This window comes from Galeopterus variegatus, unplaced genomic scaffold (assembly GCF_000696425.1).
Source record: "Galeopterus variegatus unplaced genomic scaffold, G_variegatus-3.0.2 Scaffold664, whole genome shotgun sequence".
In the NCBI taxonomy this organism is placed as follows: Eukaryota; Metazoa; Chordata; class Mammalia; order Dermoptera; family Cynocephalidae; genus Galeopterus; species Galeopterus variegatus.
Genome location: NW_007726775.1, coordinates 100507 through 122480, shown reverse-complemented (window position 1 = coordinate 122480; position 21974 = coordinate 100507). Strand labels below are relative to the sequence as shown.

General features: G+C 49.7%; 3 protein-coding genes across 5 annotated transcripts in view; 1 reads left to right on the top strand and 2 right to left on the bottom strand.

Moving 5' to 3' along the window:
- CCT7 (chaperonin containing TCP1, subunit 7 (eta)) overlaps positions 1-7095 on the bottom strand; it is a 17316-nt gene extending 10221 nt beyond the window's left edge. The window contains 5 exon segments of the mRNA XM_008571161.1: positions 296-421; positions 2202-2308; positions 3070-3196; positions 3199-3246; positions 6991-7095. Coding sequence (XP_008569383.1) covers positions 296-421; positions 2202-2308; positions 3070-3196; positions 3199-3246; positions 6991-6996 — 414 coding nt within the window. The 5' untranslated portion in view covers positions 6997-7095.
- A 143-nt stretch (positions 7096-7238) lies between these two features.
- Positions 7239-12863, top strand: PRADC1 (protease-associated domain containing 1). Of its 3 annotated transcripts, XM_008571159.1 has the most exons (6): positions 8121-8252; positions 10564-10664; positions 11203-11312; positions 11836-12003; positions 12305-12467; positions 12594-12863. In XM_008571159.1, exons 1-5 carry the CDS (start codon positions 8186-8188, stop codon positions 12423-12425), a joined length of 567 nt encoding a protein of 188 aa, XP_008569381.1. In that variant the 5' UTR covers positions 8121-8185; the 3' UTR covers positions 12426-12467; positions 12594-12863. The 3 variants fall into 3 exon arrangements, with proteins under 3 accessions (XP_008569382.1, XP_008569380.1, XP_008569381.1); XM_008571160.1 differs by lacking the exon at positions 8121-8252 and adding an exon at positions 7239-7406 and having other exon boundaries at positions 12305-12863; XM_008571158.1 differs by having other exon boundaries at positions 8101-8252; positions 12305-12863.
- Positions 12864-13339: 476 nt separating this feature from the next.
- Positions 13340-21455, bottom strand: SMYD5 (SMYD family member 5). The gene is made up of 12 exons (XM_008571157.1): positions 21353-21455; positions 20443-20582; positions 19870-19991; positions 19416-19485; positions 18727-18831; positions 17856-17918; positions 17573-17643; positions 17128-17234; positions 16654-16710; positions 15649-15743; positions 14879-14949; positions 13340-14782 (listed from the first exon to the last, which is right to left on the bottom strand). The coding sequence occupies exons 3-12, from the start codon at positions 19986-19988 to the stop codon at positions 14638-14640; spliced, it is 903 nt and encodes a 300-aa protein (XP_008569379.1). The 5' UTR covers positions 19989-19991; positions 20443-20582; positions 21353-21455; the 3' UTR covers positions 13340-14637.
- Positions 21456-21974: the final 519 nt, after the last annotated feature.

The window sequence follows — 21974 nt, the reverse complement described above, 5'->3', positions numbered from 1 at the left end:
AAAAAAAAAAAAAAAAGGAAAAAAAAAAAAAAAAAAAAAAGCTACTAAACGGTGGTGCTAATAGAACCAAAGTCAAGGATTCAGATCCCTGTACTGGCCAGCCACCAACACAGACACAAACACACACACACACACACACACACAATGGAAGAACTGAGATTCCTAGGAAGAAGTCAAAAAGTGCCCAAAGAACTCCATTCCCCAGTCCCTCCACACTCCAGTAAAGGTATTACCCTCATTAAGAGAAATGTGAAGGTGCCTAGGCACAAGGCCAAATTAACCAGTACTCTCATACCAACTGGGTGGCTGTGCGGAAAGCTCGGATGATGATCTGGGGGTGCAAACCTTCCTCCACATACGGTTTCACTTGCTTCAGGAACTCTGCAGCCAGCAGAGTCACTGAGGTGGTGCCGTCACCGACCTGGAAAAGGGTAACAGGAAAAACATGTTTTTCTGATATTCAGGGAATAAAACCACAAAACTCCCAGGCAATCTACCTATTTAAACTGGGCAGGGGCCAGCCCGTGGCTCACTCGGGAGAGTGTGGTGCTGATAACACCAAGGCCACGGGTTCGGATCCCATATAGGGATGGCCGGTTGTTCACTGGGTGAGCGTGGTGCTGACAACATCAAGTTAAGGGTTAAGATCCCCTTACCAGTCATCTTTAAATAAATAAATAAGTACATACATACATACATAAAAACTAAATTCACTAATTAATTAAAAAATTAAAAATTAATTAATTCCCCAGAAAGCCCCATTCCCCAAAGAGGGCTGACGTGGACAAACAAATTTTCTCAAGATATGAAATCACACATGCCCATTATCTAACAATTTATTTATTATGTACAAGGCATTGTGATGATACTTGTCATGCTTATAATGCTTACATGTCACAAAACCATGGTAGCAAGAAGCATGAGATAAATATTCTTTAAGGTTCACAAAATACTGCAGGAGTTTACAAAACAATAATATTCAGCCAAATCCCATTAAAACAAACCTCCTAAGTCAAAGTTCTTTATATTTCAAAAACTATTTGGAATTAGTAGATCTGCTGCTAATCTTTCTTAGATGGTGTTTTTCTGTGATGAGACCCAAACCGTATTTTTAATGAGAGAGGAAAAGAACAAGAGCTTTTAAGAAAACTCACTATCCTCTAATTTGGAAGAAATTTATTTTTAACTCACTTATGTCCATTGTGTAAGGTAAGGAATTCTCAAAGGGAAAAAACAGGGTTACTATAGAGAAGGGTTTAAGCTGCCAAGTCTCTAGACAGAAAGGCATCATTCCCTTGTTTAAGACAGTAACAAATAAATCCAGACTATTCTCAATTTAATTTTATATAAACCATACTGTTTTATAGGCTACTGGATCTTAATAAACCTTTTAATATAACTTCAGGACATATCTGTAATATACAAGGGGTCTTCAAAAAGTTCATGGAAAGATTCATATTATTCTTTAATTCTATTTTCCATGAACTTTTTAAAGTATCGTCATACATATTCTGCAGTACTTTAAAATGCAAACCTGTCTCTCTCTCCGTTTATTATTAAGACTCCAGGTTAGAATCAATTTTTAAAAAAAAAAAAAAAACGAAGACTGGCTAATGCCACTGAATTGTACATTTAAAAAGAATAAATCTGGGCCGAGCCCGTGGCGCACTCGGGAGAGTGCAGTGGGTTCGGATCCTATATAGGGATGGCCGGTGCGATGCACTCACTGGCTGAGCGCGGTGTGGCCGGTCACAAAAAAGGACAAAAAATAAATAAATAAAATAAAATAAAAAGAATAAATTTTATATTTTAACACCATTAAAAATAAAAGGGCAGACAGGAAACCTTAAGAGTTCCCAGCCCCTCTTTATAAGGTGACTAACTGAAGAGAATTTATTTATCTAGCAGCTCACATGCATGACAGCACACAGGCCAGGTCCTACGGTCTCAGGCAGCAGACTCACCTCTGAAGACCACTGCCATTCACCAGTGTGTTAATGAATGAGAACAGCTACGTGCGATGGAAGAGTAGGAATTCTAAAAGACTATTCATTCTAAGTATGTATAATACAAGAATGTATTATTTGTACAATTATAATTTTAGATATAAAAATCAAAAAAAAATTTTAGAAAGGAGAACAAAGGAGCATGCAAGCATGTGTTTCAACCTCCATTTAAACACATACAATTGATTTTCCTACCTCAGCATCTTGGGATTTGGCAATGTCCACTAAAGTCTTTGCTGCAGGATGGACAACATCAAGGAGTTTCAGAATTGTAGCCCCATCATTAGAAATTGTTGCTTTGCCTAAAAAGAAAGAAACAAACAAATAAAAATATCAAGAGCCCCTTTCTTAAATCCTGTCTTCTAGTTGGACCCGGAGTCCAAGCACACTTTTTACCCCAAGTACAGTGATTCAACCCTGGACCTTGGTGTTATCAGCACCCTGCTCTAACCAAATAAGCTAACTGGCCAGCCCAATGTACACCTTACTGGGATGGGGATGAAGGGATCATGGTGGGATTGAGGGGGAAGGATACCAATCTAATCTTTTCACATAGCATTAACTCTATGCACAAAGGGCCGCCTAAAACCACAAGCTTTTGAAGATCATGGGCTCTGATTTTCTCTGACCAGCAATTAGTACAGCTCACTGGCTGTAGAAAAGATTTTTTAAATGAGAATAACCATTTACATATTCTTAACACAGTTGATACCCTCATATCTCACATGTCAATTAAAACACTAAAGCGTAAAGAGGAATTTTCTCTTTGACTTGGTAACATGACACAATGAGAATGACCACAGGCAACTCCAGATGGTTATATTTCTTATTTCTAGGACACAATTACATACAAGGCAACAGGATCCTAAACCCAGTTTTCCTCATAAACTCTCACAAGGGCTCAGCATTCAGGACAATGTATGAAACGGAACTGCTTCAGAGTAAGCAATCCCTCAGAGATTTTAAATGCAGTGGGATTTCTGATGCCAATCTGTGCCAGTTCTAAACACTCCCCCAGAGCCTTCTCTCCTGCACACAGGCCTGGGGAACCCTGTAGACTTACCTCGGCCATCCACGATTAGCTTGTCCATGCCACGGGGACCCAGGGTGGTTCTTACAGCTTCGGCAATCACCTGGCACGCACTGATGTTACTCACAAGCTGGGGGGCAGCAAAACCATGGTAGCAAGAATGCCTTGGGAGCTATCAGTCCCCTCTTTCAACAAGATAACTGGTGTGGGCTAGAGAAGAAAGAGCAATTGACTGCTTTTAATAATCATATATTACAATGAGACTCAAAGGGAGAAGGGAGAGGGAAAAGTGCTTCCATCTCCCCATAAAATAATTATCTGGAGACTTTTTAAAACCACATTTTCTCACTGTCCACTGCATACATTCCCCGACCAGCCTCTATCTCCAGACACACTGCCAAGATGACAGCATTCCCTACAGGAGTGCCAGAAAGAAAAATGGTTTGAGAAGCACTGATCTAATTTGGAAGAACAAATCAGGCAATCAGGTGTTCTCCAGTGCCCAGCTGAATGAGCACACAGCCTTTTTAACTTCTAACCTTATTCCCTGTACTGAGGAATTAGGTCACAGCACAGGAGGAAGAAGCAGGCCCCACTCAGTGTTCACTGCCCCCGCCCCCCAGCAAAACATTCATTTGTCTATGTTACAGCTCAATCTTAGAGAAGCATATGGGACACTGATGCAAAACTCAAGGTGCCAACAGCTTGAGGTGCTGTCCTGGAGATGCCCAGGCAGACAGCTTTACCAGTGATGTTCCACTGGAGTGTAGGAAAAAGGCAGAGAAACAAATAGCACCTTTGTCCTGTCTCATAAAATGACAATATACTTAATTCCTACACCAACGTTTCCATCACTCATGCTGGCTCCATAAAGCTTCTGTGAGACTAATTTCCAGAGACAACTCCAAGAAGTTTTTCTCTATTTTGCATTGGCCCCTAGAACAGTCACTATCTCTGTAAGGGCCTCACTTGCAGACCTGCTGGAAACTCTGGGAAGACAGGGATATTGCTTGTTTTAAAGGGCCTGCTTAGACATCTGTGTTCCAGTGATCATTAGCACAGACCATTAAGCTTGCTCAGCCTAGCAAACCCGAGTTCTTTCTGCATCCGAGCCTTAGCTCTCAGAGGCGAACTCATAAACCAGATCAAGCCTTCTGAGTGTTTCTGACTAATTTTGTGTGTGAAACAGAACGTAATAAGGGTAAAAACGATTTCAAAACTCTTGGGGGCCTGGCCAGTTACCTCACTCAGCTAGAGAATGATGCTGATAACACCAAGGTCAAGGGTTTGGAACCCTGTGTCAGCCAGCCACCAAAAAAACAAAACCAAAAATTTTTTTTAATAATAAAAGTACCAAGCAATTATTTCAAAACTTTTCTTGTGTGAGGTTACATGAGTGTAGTTCTCTTGTTTCTGCCATTTTGCCATGTGACAACCTGTGTCACTGGTCACCACCAAGAACAAGGACCTCACCAGATGTGTTCCCTGGACTTTGGACTTCCCAGCCTCTAAAACTGTAGAATGGCACACACAAGTGCCCAGAGACCGATGCACATGACGGGAAGACAATGTGAAGACACATAAAGAGAAGACTGCCATGTAACACCAAGCACTATCAGCACACATCTGTACCAAGAATTCACAGGAAGGGCCTATAATGTGCCTCCAACTAATATCGATCAGCTTCCCAAACCCTTCTCAAAATAAACATATAATTTTTTTAAAAAGTTATATGACTGTTACTAGGCTTTGATTTTAAATCTCTTACTGTGGCGTGCAATAAAAAATTTGAAGTCCACCTCTAGGGGTACTTTGGGTGTCTGAGCAAGGAAGGCCCAGGAAAGCACAGGGCTGTCCTACCCTAACAACAAGGAGTGAGGAATTCACATACTACAAACAATGTCTAGTGACTCGTGAGGCTGACTTCGTATTTGCTGGGCAATTCCTTTAAAAGTTCAATTACTGGGCTGGCCTGTGGCTCACTTCGGGGAGTGTGGTGTTGATAACACTAAGTCAAGGGTTAAGATCCCCTTACCGATCATCTTTAAAAAAAAAAAAAGTTCAATTACTTTAACCACTGGAGGGTACTGAGCAAGAGGAAGATTGGAATAAAGCTGAAGAGGCATGCAGGAACCAGATTACATGCACACCTGAGTGAGACCATAACAATAAGTTTAGATTTTATCCCTACAATGGCAGAAAGTCCCTGAAAAGCTTTTAGCAGAGAAATGGCATACTGTGATTTACATTAAAACAAAAACAAAAACCACTGTAGAAAATGGGTAAGAAAAGGCAGGATATAACATGTATATATATAAAACAAAGCTGGAAAAATACCCAAAAAATTCTAAGGAATATGAGAGTGAGGGTAATGTAATACATTACTCATTAAATTTTTTTTAGAGAATGCTTGTCAGCTAACCCCCTACATCTGGGGTCACGCATGGGCTGGAGGGAAAATTCCTTCCTTTTCCTGGAATGTCTGAGGTCTGGTGGCAAGAAATGGCTTTTCTATACTCCCAGCATTCTTCTGGGCCCCTAAGCTGGCCCAATATCTGACACCTTCTGTAAAGGAAAGACTGGTCTCCTGAAAGGCCCACCTTCTCCCAGCCCTGCTAAATCATTCCTTATGGCAACCTCAGGTCTTCTCTGGTCCACCCCTGACCTAGATGGAGTCTCACACTTTAAATCAAAAGTCAACTTGAGTTCCAATCTGCTCCTGCTTCCTTCAAGAGATTCTTTCACCTTTTCAACAGGTTACCTTATCTAATGCTTTTGTATACTTTCTCTTACCTCCAGCTCCACCTAGGCATTGTTGAAATCGGACTGAAAAAAGGACAGTACTAGAGGTGTGAAGGGGAGAGGGAGTACAGACAAATGCCAAGTTCCTTCTACCTTGAGTACAAGGCGGAGTCACAGGGCTTTTGGTAGCAGAACACCTCACAGGTGACAGTTTGACAACTACCAGGACAGGGAGAAACTACAGGAGGCAGAAAAGAACAGGACTGAGTCAGATTGACAGGTCAAAATGAGTAAGTGCACAGACAGACAGCAATATCTTAAGAGTTTTGCCATTAAACACCTCAACAGAAGCTGGCCCTGCTCAATAGCTAACCAGGAGATACCACCAAGGCATCTGAAGCTGAGAGAGAGGAAAGGAGTAGGGCTACAGGGAGACCTTCAGGAGACTTCAGCATTCTCAACCCTTCCACCCTCCCCTCCACCCCAATCCTAAGAAAATGAGACCCAGAGTTAGGTAGCCAACTAAAAAAGCCTGCCTAATGTCACCGGGTCTTCCCACCTCTGATGCGGTGTTCTCATCTGCCCAGCCCATTCTCCTGGCTGAGACGCTGCACCTCCAGCAGCCACCTGGGCCGAGTATATTAAACAGGCACTAAATATGCGTTTATTTTATGCGAGTGAGTGAATGAATTAAAATACAAGTGAAGAAGTCTGTTTCCATGCAAGCTGCCGAGTGCGGACTGGGGGACAGCAAGCGACCACAGTGAGACCCTGTTAATCCCCATGCTGCCTTTGCCCGTTCTGGGAAGCACACATCTTTCCAGCCCGCACGTCCCAGGGCAGACCGGGCTTCCAGGTCTGGCCGCCGATCGCGTAAGCACGCTCGACTCGCATTCGTTTCACACAGTCCCGATTGTGGGGAGCTCGAAAAAGGGGTTCCCAACGTGGGTTCACGGCCCCAAAGCACCCTGGGACTTGTAGTCCCCGGCCGGCCCGACCAGAGACTCCCCTTGAGCCCCACGGTCTTCGCCAATGGCTCCTGCTCCATGCCGAGCCAGGCCGCGGCGGGCCGGGTTCGCCCCCAGGCTAGGGGTGGGACAGAAAACCGAGGCAGGAGGCAGGAGCGGGACCTACGGGGCTGCCCCGGCCGAGCGGCATCAGCCACCGGCCGGATGGCAGTGGATGGCGACGGATGCGCGATACGCCACTCACCATCATTTTGGAAGCTTATCCAGTGCCCCGCTACTCCTACTCTCTTCTCTGTGTCCGGGCCGCCCAGCAACCCCACAATGCCCCGCGCCAGAGAAGTACCCAGAAGCTTCGCCAAGCCGTTAGACCGGGAAAGGGAAAGGACGGCTACTTCCGCCACTCTATGGTTCGTTACCACAGAGTCGGCGTGGCTAGAAAGGCCGGAGGCTGGGCTTCGGGGGCGCTCTTGCAAGAGGAGTCAGTTATCGGCAATGGTCGGATTTCAGTCTCTTTAATCCTGTGGGATCTTTGCTCCGTCCGCGTCTCCTACTAACCTTGATTCCACCTCTCAACCCCACTCTGCCCCCGGACGCCAGACCAAGGAATGCAATAAACGCAAACATTTATTGAACGCCGGCTGTGGGACAGGCTTATGTTAAGTAAGCTCTCTTCGTGAGTGATCTCCTTTAATCCTCATGGTCCTATCGCGTTGTTTGGCACTATTATGCCCATTTTACATATGAGGGAACTGAGGCTGAGAGGTTAGGAAAGGTGTCCACAATCAGTTGCGCAGTAAGTGGTGGTCTTGGCCCCAACGCCCAGAGCCTCCTCGCGGGGGAGTCCATCAGGCCGTGGCCTCGGCGCCTACCGACAGTGAACGCGCAGGCGATGGTGGAACTAGGCGGAGGACCATCCGGACGCTAGACGAATGCCTTCCCGAGGAGGGGGTGGGGAGCCCAGCTGGGAGAAGGCAAGTCGCCGTCGAGCGAGGCGGCCGCAGGGAGGATCCGGTCGAGACCTCCAGAGCTGACGGCCAAGACTTTCCCGAGGCTGAAGCTAGTCCTGCGGAGCGCCCGCCCCCAGTTCCCAGTCCTCTCGGGTCCGCCCACCGCCTGCGAGGTTGTGGAGAGTCGAATACAAACTCAGCTATACTGGGGCTGGGGTGAGGGCCGGCTGTTGCTGTTAAGAGTTTAGGCCAATCAGCCCTCGGCCCCACTTTTCTTGACCAATAGGAAGTGGGCTAAGGGGCAGAGGCGGAAAGTGTGGCTACATGAGCAGGCATCAGAGCCAATCAGACTTGGGCCTCGTTCCCGTCTGCCAACCAGTGGCGACAGCGGGTCTGTGGGCGGGAGGCTGGAGCAGCTGTCAGGGTAAAGTCCCGCGAGCGACGCGCGGCCGGACGGCGGGGGGAAGCGCGGCGCCGGGCCCGGCCCTGGAGATGGTCCCCGGCTCCGCGGGCTGGTGTTGTCTCGTGTTCTGGCTCCCCGCGTGCGTCGCGGCCCACGGTGAGCGGCAACGGGCGGGGCTGCGCCGTGGGGCGGGGCTGGCCGTCCAGCTTGCGCGCGTCTCGTGCCTGGTGCCACGGGTCACCTTGGGGACCCCGCGAGTTCGGAGCAGGTCTGGGGACAGGCAGCTGGAGTGAGTGGGTGCTGGTCCCCAAGGACGTGAGCTGGGCGCATCCTGAGGCTGGGCTCTAACTCCTCAGCTGTCCACGTCAAAGCAGGTCTCTCCAACCACCCCCTCCCACTAGCGCCGACCCAGGTGACTTGTGCGACCAGGAAGAGGCATAAGAGACAGCTAGAGATACTACAGGCTGGAGGTGTGTATGTGACCATTCACATGCATATACAGGAGCACTCATTTCTACACGTGGGCTCACACTCACGAGCACATGTACACACAACGCTTTTGCACCTACACGAGCATATACGCCTATACCCATACGTGACCACATATGTATACCCACAATTTACACAGATAAGCACGTGCAAAGTCCAAGCAAGGGTGTGTGTGGAGGGAAGGGGAAATTTAATGCTAATCCAGGAAGGCTTTCTGGGGGTATATCTGTATCTGATGGGGAGTCCCCACTCCCAGGACAAAGGCCCAGTGCTAAGCCCATGGAGCTCTACCTGATGGCTACGATTTGGGTAGTGGACAAGGACAGCTAAAGCCACAATCATTCTTAACCCTGGCATGCAGTAGTGGCTTGGTAGTTTGTTGATTGACTAACAGACCTGTGGCAGCAGCTTTCATCCCTCGATATTTCTCAATCTCTCTGGGCTAAGGAAACCAGGGAGTCAAGCCCAGGTAAAAGACCTCAGAAAAATCTGGCTGTTCTGGCAATTCTCAGTGCAGTGGAGCTGGACATAGTTGTTGTTCATTCATTCAACAACCTTTACTGAGCACCCAATAAATCATAGCCATTATGCCAGGCACTGGGGATTCAGCACTAAGTGAAGCTACAAATTTTTAATCATTGCCCCAGTGGAGGAGACAGACATTAAAAAATTATGAATATTGTGTAATTACAAATTATGTTGAAAGTATCAATTAAAAAAAAAAGAGTCCGTTTTGTGTTGCTGTAACAGAAATACCTGAGACTAGGTAATTTATGAAGAAAAGAGGTTTATTTAGCTTACAATTCTGGGACAGCTGCATCTGGCATGGGCCTCCGGCTGCTTCTACTCATGGCAGAAAATGGCAGGCAGCTGATGGGTACAAGCAGATCACATGGCGAGAGGAAGCAAGAGAGAGAGGAGGTGCCAGGGTCTTTTAAACAACAAGCTCTCACTGGAACTAACAGAGCAAGAACTCACTCATTACTCCCCCCACCTAGGGAGAGCATTAATCCATTCATGAGGGATCCGCCCCCATGACTCAACCAGTTTCCAACATCACCACATTGGGAATCAGATTTCCACATGAGTTTTGGTGGGGACAACACATCCAACCCCCATCAGTACATTTTGAATGGGCATAGGGGAGGGCAATCATGAAGCAGCTTTCTCTGAGAAACTGATATTTAAGCTATGACCTGAAAGATGACTAGGAGTGAGGTAGGTAGAAGTGGAAGCGGGATGAGGTAGCGAGCCTTCCAGGTAGAGGGAACAGCTTGCAGGAAGACCCAGCAAAGGGAAAAAACTCAAGGGAGGCCAGTGTAGCTTGAACTTAAGGAGGGGATGAAGTTGGAGTAGTGGCTATGGGCTGGATCACGCAGGGCCTTGTAGGCCTCGGTCAAGCGTTTAGATTTTATTTTAAGTGCAAAGGGAAGTCGTTGAAGGGTATTGGTGTCCTGGGAGTGATGATATGATCATAATTTCCCAGATGTTTTAAGATCTCTGGTTGTTCTTTGGGGACTGGTCCTTAGGGAGCAAGAATGGAGGCAGGTAGACCAGGTAAGCTGGGACAGTTAGTTCAAGAGATGATACTGACTGGACTAGGGGGATGGCAGTGGGAACAGTGAGTCAACTTTTAGTTTTAGTAAGAGTTATTTCGTTTGGCCCACTATATCTCCACCCTGAAACTCCCGGGTCCACTTCAGAGCAAAGATGGATTAACCCTATAACTCTCAGTCCTCCTGGCTCACCTATGTAAGCAGCAACAGGAGATATAAATCTCTGGGGTGACTAACTCTATCTGCATCAATTCTGTTCTCCCAAGGGCAAAGACCATCTTTCCCACCCACCTGGGTGGCCCAGTCAAAGCTGAGACCAGGGGCCCAGATTATAGCCTCCTAGTTGAAGACACAGGGTCCATGACCTGAACTTGAACCAGCTTGTTACCAGGAGGCTTCTCACTTGTATCTTTATCCTTCAGGTTTACGCATCCATGATTATTTGTACTTCCAAGTGCTGAGTCCTGGGGACATTCGATACATCTTCACAGCCACACCTGCCAAGGACTTTGGTGGTATCTTTGTAAGTACAGGGAGGCCCCTGATCTCTGATTCTTAACCTTCCCCTTCCGCTCACTGAGCTGTGGTAACCCTCATTCCACCTGAGTGCGGGGATAGAGAAGGGAGCAGAATCCAGTTCTGCCCTCCAGGAGCTGCAGTGAAGAAAGGAAGCGCTCCCAGCTACTGCCTTGGGTATAATACTGCCTCTGGGCACTGTGGAGGGGCAAGCTGTCTTCTTTGGAAAGATGAAATAATGAAAAACCAAGGGCACCAGCTTTCTCTGCCAGTTCTACCTCTGATGTATGTTACTTAAGACAGGTCACTTCCCCTTTCTGGGTCTATAACCAACTCCCCTACCTAGCTCATGGAAAGGCAGCATGGGGTAGGACATCCAGATAGATCTTTGTGATAATTAAAAATGCTCAAGTGTCCAGCAACACAAAACCACTTCACATTTCCTTCATACTCTGAGGTGCCAGTAAGATGGTATCCTCAGCCCAGTCCTAAAGTAGGTATGTCTCCTTACATTCTCACCTGTCCAAATGTCTAAACTTTTTCAGCACACAAGGTATGAGCAGATTCACCTTGTCCCCGCTGAACCTCCAGAGGCCTGTGGGGAGCTCAGCAACGGTTTCTTCATCCAGGACCAGATTGCTCTGGTGGAGAGGGGGTAAGAAGCTGGCAGGCCCAGGCACAAGGGGAGGGTAGGCATAGGACAGATTCTGAAATCACTGTTGGTAGTGGTACTTAGAAATAGCTTCTTTGAATAATTTGTCTTTTTTTTTTTTTTTCCTTTTTGTCTTTTTTCGTGACCGGCAACGGATCGCAACCCTCAGTGTGGCGCCCGTACCGGGCCGGGACCGGCCACGGGATCGCAACCCTCGGCGTTGTTCCCGCCCCTCGCTCAGCCAGTGAGCGGCCGGTCTGTATGTGGGATCCGAACCCTCGGCGGGAGCGCCACCGCGCTTCCCAATCGGCGCACTACAGCAGTGCGCCACCGGGCCGGCCTGAATAATTCGTCTTTTTAAAGGTCTTTAAGAAATGCCTTAAGATTATCCATGCTTTTGGCTATTTACTTATGAGCCTTTGTAACAAATTCTTTATGGTCCCCCTTTCATCTTCCCAGGGTGATGGTCTGGGGGAGGGATAGCTAGGACCTGCCTTTCCTTTGGTCTCATTGACACTTCTTCCAGGGGCTGCTCCTTCCTCTCTAAAACCCGGGTGGTACAGGAGCATGGTGGGCGGGCAGTGATCATCTCTGACAACGCAGTTGACAATGACAGCTTCTATGTGGAGATGATCCAGGACAGTACCCAGCGCACAGCTGACATTCCTGCCCTCTTCCTGCTTGGCCGAGATGGGTAAGTGCTCCTTGTCTCTGGCTATATCAGCACCAAGCTGGTTGCCGTAACTTGGGGGGACAAGGGTAATCACCAGTCCCTTCCAGTGGACCTCATTCTGGGGTGCCCTCAAAAAAAAAGTTTTCATGGGCTGGCCGGTTAGCTCAGTTGGTTCCAAGGTCAAGAGTTCAGATCCCTGAACCCACCAGTCACCCCCCTAAAAAAAGTTCTCAGGCTCTGGAGCTCCAGAGTGATGGGGACAGTGGGGCATGACGGAATGCTGAGAAAGTGACCATCGCCACCTCTCTTTGTGCCTTCCCAGCTACATGATCCGTCGCTCCTTGGAACAGCACGGGCTGCCGTGGGCCATCATTTCCATCCCAGTCAATGTCACCAGCATCCCCACATTTGAGCTGCTACAACCGCCTTGGACCTTCTGGTAGAAGAGCTGGTCCCACAGTCCAGCCATAAGTGACTCTGGGCTGGTAAGGGGAAACCCAGGAATTTTGACATTTGAAATCTGGGGACAAGTGGAGCCAGGTAGAGGAAAAGGGCTTGGGCCTTGGCTAAGCTGAAGGAGGGAAGGCACACCACTGGTTTCCCTTTCCCAGGGCCTCCAAGGGTATCTCATGCTATGGGAAGAAGCAAGAGCCAGGCCCCAAGGCTTCAGGCTAGAATCTGGAACAAAAAGAGCTAAAGGCATGAAGCCCGAGAGCCATCTGTGTCTGGTCACATCCTACCTGATTCCAGCCTCCCCAACCCAGGGTCTTGTCACAGTGACCTTCACAGCAGTTGCTGGGGTGGTTTAAGGAACTGGTGTTTGGGGACTCAATAAATCCTCATTGACTTTTTAGCAATAAAGTTTCCCATCAGGGTTGCAACTGTGTCCTAGAATAAAAGCACATGGGTGGAAGGGCCTTCAAACTCATTCATCTAGTCCCATACCATAATTCTGAAGGAAGGAAATTGAGACCCAGAGAGGACAATGATTGCTCAAAGTCCTTTAGGACCAGTGCTCAGACTGCTAGTCTTGGATCCCAACATAGCTTCCTGCTCAAGAGATGAGGAAGGCCTGGGAGAGAATCCTCTGGGGAGAAGACTCATCCTGTAGCCTGGTCCGGGAATCCAAACTGGACCTCAGAGGACCTGTGCTCAGGGTCGTTAGGAACATTTGCATAGCAGAGTGTAGCCCAAGATGAGACCAGAGATAAGCCCAAGATGGGGAGCCCAGAACTCCGATTTCCTGCCATCACCTGGTCTAACCTGTGCCCCTTTGCACCTTTGACTTTGCACCCTTTGGCTGCTGCATGCCCTGAGCAGCCTGTCTAGCCATTCTCCACAAAGCATTCCTCCAGAGGCCTGTCACCACTCACATTTTATTGAGAATAGTGGGCAGGCAGGGGTGGGAGAAGGGTGCTGGCCACTGTGAAAGGAATAATATCCTAATAGGTAAGGGGGCCAGAAAGGCAGGTTCCACCTGGCTCCATGATCCCGGAAAGGGCCTGTGGGGTGGGAACCCTCAGCAGAGGGATGTGGCAGGCTCCTCAGGGAAGGTAGGCAGGAAGGCATTGGGACTGATGGGTGATAATTCCACAGCATCCAACCCAACAGTGAGCAACAGGGGTGGTGCTAGTCTAGGGGAAGGAGAGATGTGGTCAGGGCTAATCTCCTCTACGTTTCTGGAAGACTTCAATGTTCCTCTGTAGAGACCCTAAAGATGGAGACTGAGGATGGGAGAGCCCCTCACTGACCGATTTTACCTGCCCTGGGGAAAGATTAGGGCATCCTAAATTAAGGACAGGTCTGTCATCTACCAGGTCTCTGTCATGCTGCTGGAGTCCTCAGTGGGAACAGTGTGAGAAAAGGTGAAAATCCCCCACATACCCTTACTGAGGCAGGCAGAGGCCTCTTCCATACCCCATGGAGCCAATCACTGTGCCAGGATTTGAGAGGCAAAGCACAAGGTATGGATTCTGGAGTCTAGGGCAGGTGTTATTCTCCACTTCCCCAGATGTCCAAATGGTGGGCGTAGTGGGGAAGAGGGAGGTAATCCCCCCAATCCAGAGTCTTGGCAGAGCCTTGGGGAAGGTGCTTTGGAGGCCCAGATCCTTCCTGCCTCTCCCTGCTGGGCTAGTGGTCAAATAGTTTCCTTACCAGCTACAACAGTGGCAGGTGGGAGGTAAGGAAGGTCAGGGTTCTTCACTACTTCCCCTTTCTGTTTCAATGAAATCAGTCTCTTCAGATTTGCCACGTTTTTAGCCCCTCAAAATAAATCAACAGCAAGTTGGAAGGAGGGATGCCAGTGGATGGGCGAGTGTGGGCTACGGGGCCAAGGGGAAGAAATACCGTTAGGCCCTGACCCTGGTTCCAGCCCCTCACACCTTGGAGTGGAGTAACCTCAGGGGGAAGCCAGTTCTGAAAGGCTCAGGGACAGGGCAGAGCCTGAGCCAACTCAGCAGCAGTGTCCAGGGCATGAGGTCTGGTGGGGAATTGGGGGCCTAGGGTCCAGCCTCTGTCCTACCCTCTGGCTGAGAGAATTGGAATGGAGGGAATGCAGGCAAGGGAATGGGGAGTTCCTTCCAAGCCTCTTGTCCAGGGGAAGGGCCCCCTTTTCTGGCATGGTCTGGGGCAGGGCCCCTTCTGGGCAGGGCAACATCACACATCAGTCATCTCATCCCCGAGCTCTGCATCTTCTGGCTCTCCTTCCTCTTCTTCCTCCTCTTCCTCCTCCGAGGTCACATTGGGTTCATCAGCCTCTGCCAGGCATTTGGGGCAGGAACAGACAAACAAATAGTTCTCCCTGCAGGGGTTGGAGGATGGTGAGGGTGAAAGTTAGGCAGCCACTGGGGTGGAGGACCACAGAGCCCAGCTGCCCAACCACATCCCTAGCTGGCACCTGAGGATCTTATGGCGGCTGTGGCGGCTGCGCTCCCGTTGACAGCAGTCTAAGTAGCTGATACAGATTTCCTGTAGGGCAGAGGAGAGGTGGGGTCTGACAGCCTGTGCTCCCTATTAGGATAAGGGATAAGGGCCTCCCCAACAAATGTCCTATCTCCAACCACTGTCCCATCCCAGGAGCCAGGCCTGAGCTGCCCTTCAGTGAAGGGGTGGGCTGCCCTGATCCATTCCCCTGTGCCTTCAGCAGACAGGCCACTATGAGGCTCCAACAACCTGTATCTGACAGAGAGGAGACTTCGGTTAGCCTCAGGCCGTGGTGAAAGTCAGTCAGTGGCCAAGGTCTGTGGCTGGGATCAGAGGTTATCTTGGTGTGATGCTACCTGCCCTGGAAGAAGATTCAACCAGGTTCTATGCACTGAACTAACAGCCAGGAACCCAAACCCACACTAGCCCCCCACAGCTCGAGATACCGAGTTCTCTCCCACTTTCCTAGAAGCTATAGATCTGTTGATCAAAAGGTGGCTGGGGACAACAACCTGGTCACAGTTGTCCCTCTAACACCGCTCCGCTCCGAAGCTTTCTGAGTTACTTTTCGAAAAAGTGGGTGGGGTTAGAACATACCCATAAAGATTCAGGCCCTGAGGCATATGGGGATTCAACCCAACAGCCTGAACTTGAATTGCTCTAGTCACTGCTGCTCCCAACCCCCACAGAGAACTTTCAAGGCCCACTGCCCACCCATCCGTCATGGCTCCTGGCCACCCTCACCTCTCCTGGCTTAATATCCTCCAGGGCGGTGACATGCAAAAGGAAGTTGTTTTCTGGGAAGGAGGTCTCTGCATTGGGGACACAGCTGTGGTTGCCTGGGTCACAGGAGGCAGGTAATGAGGATTATTGACTAAAAAAAAATAATAGCCTCAACTCTGCAGAGCACTGGGTCTCATCCTTTCTTGCTCTCTGATCCCTGCTGGAGCTGAGCAAGTACTGGAACCCCAGTTTCCTGACTCCCCTTCCTGAGGGCTTTCCTGAGGACCATGGAGCACAGGCACAAATGCACTGCCACATCACTTCCCACTCTGACCTCCCGTGACTGGCGAACTTCACTCTCAGTTGTGTTCCCATTGTCTCACAAAGAGAGGGACAGGACTCTGAAGGGATGCCCACACCAGAACACTTAAGTCACTTCTTTCTGCTACTGGACATCTGGTAATGGCTGACTGAGGCTCTCTGAGAGCCCAGTTTGGGAGGGGTAGCATGGCCCTGACTCCTGGGAGGAGGGGTCTGCCGTAAGGAAACCAGGGGGTGGGAAACAGATCTGGAAAAGGCAGTTGTCTGAGCTGGCTCTGCCTCTCCCCATCAGGTGCTGATGAGACTCACCTTCTAGCCTGAGCTCCCTCTTCCCAGGATCCTGAGGGTCCCCAGGCTCTCCCATACTCTCCTACCAAATCTCACAGGGCAATGATGGTGCAAAGCCCATGAATTTGCCAGAATCAGAGCTCTATACCTGCCTTATCCCGGGGCCTGTCCCACTGTAAGCTTTTATATACAAGCATATGTTAAAGCATGAGCAGGTGAATAAATGAAAAAATGATAGAAAGAGAAGGTCCAGGGTAATGCCCAAAGAAGCTCAGACCTAACCCCACTCCCAGACTCAACCCTACCAGCCTAGAAAGGGCCAACCAAGAAGTATGAACTGTGGCTGTGAGGCCACCTGGTCAAGGCAACGCCTTGACCCAACACCTGGGACCAACCCTCCTCAATGGCGTGACTCACAGCAGCTCTGAAGCACAAAAAGGCCAGATCCTTCACAGTTAAGAAACTCGCCAGTTGCTGTAAAACAGTAATATGCAGATGTTATCAACCCATTTTACAGGTGGGAAAAGGAAACTAGGCTCTCAAAGGACAGGCACTGGTCCCACTCTCTTGCCACCCCACCACACTAATGCACCCAGTCCCTACCATTTTACCTAAAATTGCTTCTCTGAGGTACAAGCCTTGCTTTTTTGTGTACAACATCACGCCATTTGTCCAGCACTCCCCCTCCTCCCAGCATCAAGCCTCTGGATGGATCTTGAGGCCATTTCTCACCTGCATGTCCTGTGGACAGATCTGAAGCTCCCCACAAGGCACACAGGGATTACCTTCCCCCACCATTAACTCAGAGCTCCCTAAGGAAAGACTGTGTGTCCACCATCTGACTTGGGGGTTCTCCAAGGTTGGGTGAGGCCAAGGCCGAATCTCACCAACCTGCCTCGATGTCCTTGTATAGCTGGTCAATGAAGGCATCCAGCTGCTCACGGTCCTGAGGCTTCAGCTCCAGAGCATCACAGGCATGGACCCACTGGCTCAGGGAGCTGGGGGGTCCCAAGCAGCCCGTGGTTGGAGAGGAGGAGGTCCAGGTCACAGGGCTCTCCACCTCCAGGCAAGTTAAGCCCAGAAAGAAGGGCATCCCACCTCCATCCCATTTCTGTCTCCAAGGGGGGGCTCCATCTTCCCCAACAGATCAAGGCTCCCAAGAGCAGACTCTACTGCCTCATTCATTCTGACTCCACACCACCGTGTCCAGTTCAGTGCTCTGGCCACAGAGTCACACCCTACCCCACCTCAGTTGTGAAAGGAGCTGTGGCTGCCTTCTTCAATCAATCTTCTACCCGGGCCCTGAGGGATAAGCTCTGAAACATTCTCTCCTAACCTGGTCCCGATTCCTTGGCCATTGGTCCCAACAAGAGCAAAGAGAGACCGGAATCCATCTGGAGTGAACCACTATTGGGGAGAAAGAGAGGAGACGAGCACTCAGGTTACAGCCACTTGCTGATGGACTCCATTCAGGAAGTCACGTGTAAGTCAGTCCCATCCCATCTCCAGAAGATGGATTTGGCTTTGGCTTAACTGTCCCAGAAGGAGATGCTGCTCTGATTGCTCCTGGAGAACTGAAGTAACAAGGAGGCCACTGGTCCTGACCTTCCCATGCTCACCTGGCTGAGAGCTTCCTCATAAAGAGCCTCTGTGAAGAGTCTCCGCAGAAGTTCCAGTTGGCCCTGGTTTAGGGGAAGCAGGGAGAGACTTGCATCCCTGGGGATTTCCCGTTAGTACCCAGTCAGGGCCCAGAAGACTAAGTGAGGGGAGGAAAAAGGGCCAGCTCTGTAGATTGAGCTTTCCCTGGGGGCAAAAGAAGGCTACAGAGTCCTTATCTCCAAAGAACTTTGGCAGGCTGATGGCCGCTCCAACCCAGGGTGGCAAACCCAACATTTCTCCCCATTTTCCTACACTTGTACCAGCAAGTCTGAGGCAGCCTGGCTGACAATGTCTGTCCTCACCACCACCCTCCAGACTCCCTCAACCTGGCCTCAAGACTAGATGAACTCTCCCCTTCCTTTCCTCTGAACTCCATGCAGGAAGGCTCGCCTCTACTCTCAGGTAGCTCCTGCTGTCCTCAGTGAGAAGCTGTGCTCTTTGATTGGGAACGGGCACTCAGTATATTGGCAACTTCACACTGCTCCCTGGCTCTATGGACCCCCAACCGTCCATACTTCCCTTATACCTGATTTGGGTATGAAAGGGGTCCTGCCTTCCCACACCAGTGTAAACAGCACGTTCAGAGCAGGGCATCCACCCACTCTGTCCTCTGTCATCACCCCACTTCCCCACTTTCCAATTTTAGGTCCACATTAAGTCATGAAGTTAATAGTGGCAGGAATGAAACTCCTCTGAATTGATGTTTGGGTCCAGGTTTTAACCTCTTCCTGTGGCTGGGAAGGGACCAAATGTGGAACTTCTCACAGATAGCCAAAGACATCCCAGGCTATTTAGGGAAGAAGGGGAGATGGGTCATGGGAGAACACTAACCTTGAATTTGTCCCCCAGGAGTTTGTGGACAATTTCCTCCTCTTCATTGGCCGTTTTGTTACAGAACTGGGCGAAGAGCCTGATCCAGCGGTCCTTATCCATAGCCTGCAGTGAACAAATACATTTAAGGGTCACGGACACCAACCTCCTTACTGGCACTCCTGCCCATGTGGGAGGGGCAGCCTGGTTCTAAAGCCCCTGCCATCAGGGAAACACCACCACACATGAGCATCAAGGGGCCCTTCCTTTGCCTGAGAGACTTCTTTCCCACATGGCCCACCCCCAACCACCTCCCCAAGTGGAGTCCAGCTAGCTGTTTCAACAACATCTGGAAAAATAGGAGAACAAGGCTGAGGAATGACGGTATTAACAGAGAAGCTTCTCCCACTTTATGTAAGAGACACGGTCCTGAAAACGTGGTGCTTATAAACGGAATGCATGAACTGCTGCTGCACAAGACATCTGCTCATAGATCAAGGACTGCAAGTAAAATGAGCCCATTCCTCCATTACCCATGCCTGATTTATGTTCACCATACTCCTATTTATGTTTACATAGCAAGCAGCTCTCCTTTGGCAAACCCAGGAAGAACTCTGCATCCGGCTAGGGCCTTAAGGTGAGGAGAAAACTGAGACCAAGGTTTGAATGGGGCCAAAGTCAGCTTCCCTGGAAGAGTCACGTGAGCCCACCTGTTTCACTGTGGCTACCATCCGGGCCATCAACATGATGCTTGCAGTCTCAGGGGGGTAGTGAACACTCCTGGGGAAAGAGAAAAGAAGTGTGGCCTAGAAATTCCCTCCCCAGTAACTGTGCTCAAGGAAACCCAGTCTGACTACCACAGAGAAACCTTCCGACCAATTCAATCAATTACAAAAGAGAGAAAGTCATAGACAGGAACTTCAGCAGGACTTTGCATCCCTATGGGCTTAATGGGGCTCTTTCTGGGAGTGTGTAAACTGCTGAGGATAATGGGACTGGGAGCCCAGATTAAAAGCAGGGGGTTGGGTAATGTGACCTCTGTTTAACCCTAAGAATGGAGGAAAAATCTGGGGGATGGTAACTTAAGAAAGATAACCACATCTCCTAAGTACAGGCAGGCAGGGAGGGAAGGATGAAGGAAAGATGAGAGGAAAAGAGACCTACCTCCATGCCTCCTGCAGCTTGTTGAGAGGATGGAGGGGGTCATCCTGGGAGGGGCCGGGGCACAGGACCTGGTGGTATTGCTCAGCAGCTGCCAGCCGACATTCTGCACTGCAGTACATCACCTGTTAGGTGGGGTGGAAGTCAGGTTAGCACCCTAGGATCTGGCCATGGGGTAAGGATGTGTGAGGTGCATACATCCCATGTAGTACTCACCTCTTCTAACCGCATTCCTTCCATAGCTCCTGAGCAGTAGCTCAGAGGTGTCATGAGATAACACAGGTTGTTCTGGGGGCATGTGAGAGAGGCACCTAACCTAGGCTTGTAAAAGGAAAGGGACCCCTTGCCAGGCCCCTAAGAAGGCAAGCCTCCACCAATCCCATTTTCTAGGCAATGGAACTGGGACAAGGAGAATGAAACTGGAACGGTGACTGAGCCGTTTCAATGTCTTACCCTTCATACTGGTTCTCAAGGGCCATGACTAGGTCTGTCTTTGCTCCTGTCTCCCCAATGAGGACTTCAGCTAAGACCTCCCTTGCCCACCCCCTTTCAAGTGCACTCCCCAGGGATGCTCACCTGGCAGTGGGGACAGTTTTGGTGGAGGTCCTTGTGCACAGTGCACAGCTCTGGGTAAGGCAGAACCTGGTCTGGTTTCCCGGTCAGCCTCTGGGCATTCTCCTCTGCCTTCTCCAGTGCCCGAAGGCAGTGGTCACAGGCTGAGGGTGACAGATACAACAATGTAAGTGTCTCGAAAGCAGGGGCCACATCTGTCCTTTTCAAGTAGTGTCCCCAGTGCTAGAATGGTGCCTGGCACATAGCAGGTGTTCCATAAAAGTTTGGGAAGTGAGTCAGTAAATGAATGACTACATTAAAGAATGGGATAAGTGAATGAATTTCACAGCATCCAAAGGTGGATGACCCTTCCTCTCAAGAACTCCTAGCCTCTCTTGTGTAAGTCTCCCTGCTTCTCAATCAAACTTGGTCTGTGGGCTCCTCCCACCATCACCCTCAGACTGGGCTTTCACCACACTCTGGAGCCGATAACCTTCCTTTCATGGTTTGTCTCTAGCTTAAGAAAAGTGTGAAAAAAAGTGCGTGGCCAGCTAAAGCTAAGGGCATCCTACTTGCTTCTGACTCCTAACTCAGCCTTCTTAGAACAAGGGCCACACAGCCTCTTCTTGGTATTGGGCTCCACTTTGGCACGTCCAGTCCCTTATACTATGGGGCCAGACTCTAAGTTCTGCCTGAGTGACAGTCCTCCTCCAAGGAGCACATCAAAAGAGTCTCCTACTGCAGGTGCCCAGCCCCAAACACCTGAGATTGGACAGAGGTGTGGTTCTCAGGCACAGCTCTCCAAGGGAAGACAGCACTTCCTCCCAGCACCCAGAGTCCCAGAGACATCAGCCAGTAGGAATGTATCAGCTCTTTTCCATGCACAAAGGTGACTGGGCCCAGCAGCCATGAGGAGTAGGAGAGATGTGCTCACCTCGGTAGTGATAAAGTGCATTCCAGAGAAACTGTGCAGCCACCAGGGGCCGTTCTACAAAGATGGTCTCCCCTTTCCGGATCAGCTGTGTGGCAAACAGCCCCTTTCCCTAACAGGGCAGAGAAGGAAGAGGATGGCCATAAGAAGGGACAGAAGACATAGCTCCAAGAGCCCCCAGAAGGCTGTCCAGCCTCACCCCTACATGCCTCACTCTTAGCAGAAGCCTCTGCCTCTGAAGATTTGTAGAGTATGGTCAGCACCCTTCATAACTGCTTCTTCTGGAAATGTAGCTCTGACCTACTTTCAGCTGCACTTCTTTCAGCCCATTCAGAGCAGAAGACCTGGGACAGGGAGGGAGCCACCACGGCAGCCACCTCAGACTGCTCAGAGGAGGAGAACTTTTAGAATGGCCAGAGAAAGGCCAAGGCTCATAGCAGACTGCAGCCTCCTATACCAGGAGCTGGTAATGGCAGGGGAGCCTTCTCTGAGTCACCTACATGCCCCTTCAGGATCTTAGCAGTGGTGCTGCTGCTCCGGGTTGCAGAGAAATCCTACACTACAGGACAGAAAGGCCTAGTTTGGAGGAGAATGTGCCCTCTTTTTTGGTCAGCTGGATACCCAT

What these genes read in the sequence shown, in the direction of transcription:
- PRADC1 (XM_008571158.1), top strand. Translation starts at nt 8,186, where the DNA reads ATGGTCCCCGGCTCCGCGGGCTGGTGTTGTCTCGTGTTCTGGCTCCCC. An exon ending in AGGACTTTGGTGGTATCTTT is followed by an intron (nt 10,665 to 11,202) that starts GTAAGTACAGGG and finishes AAACTTTTTCAG; the next exon opens with CACACAAGGTATGAGCAGAT. An exon ending in TTCCTGCTTGGCCGAGATGG is followed by an intron (nt 12,004 to 12,304) that starts GTAAGTGCTCCT and finishes GTGCCTTCCCAG; the next exon opens with CTACATGATCCGTCGCTCCT.
- SMYD5 (XM_008571157.1), bottom strand. Translation starts at nt 19,988, where the DNA reads ATGTACTGCAGTGCAGAATGTCGGCTGGCAGCTGCTGAGCAATACCAC. An exon ending in TGGTAGCCACAGTGAAACAG is followed by an intron (nt 18,832 to 19,415) that starts GTGGGCTCACGT and finishes TGTTCACTGCAG; the next exon opens with GCTATGGATAAGGACCGCTG. An exon ending in TTTTGTGCTTCAGAGCTGCT is followed by an intron (nt 15,744 to 16,653) that starts GTGAGTCACGCC and finishes CCTGTGACCCAG; the next exon opens with GCAACCACAGCTGTGTCCCC.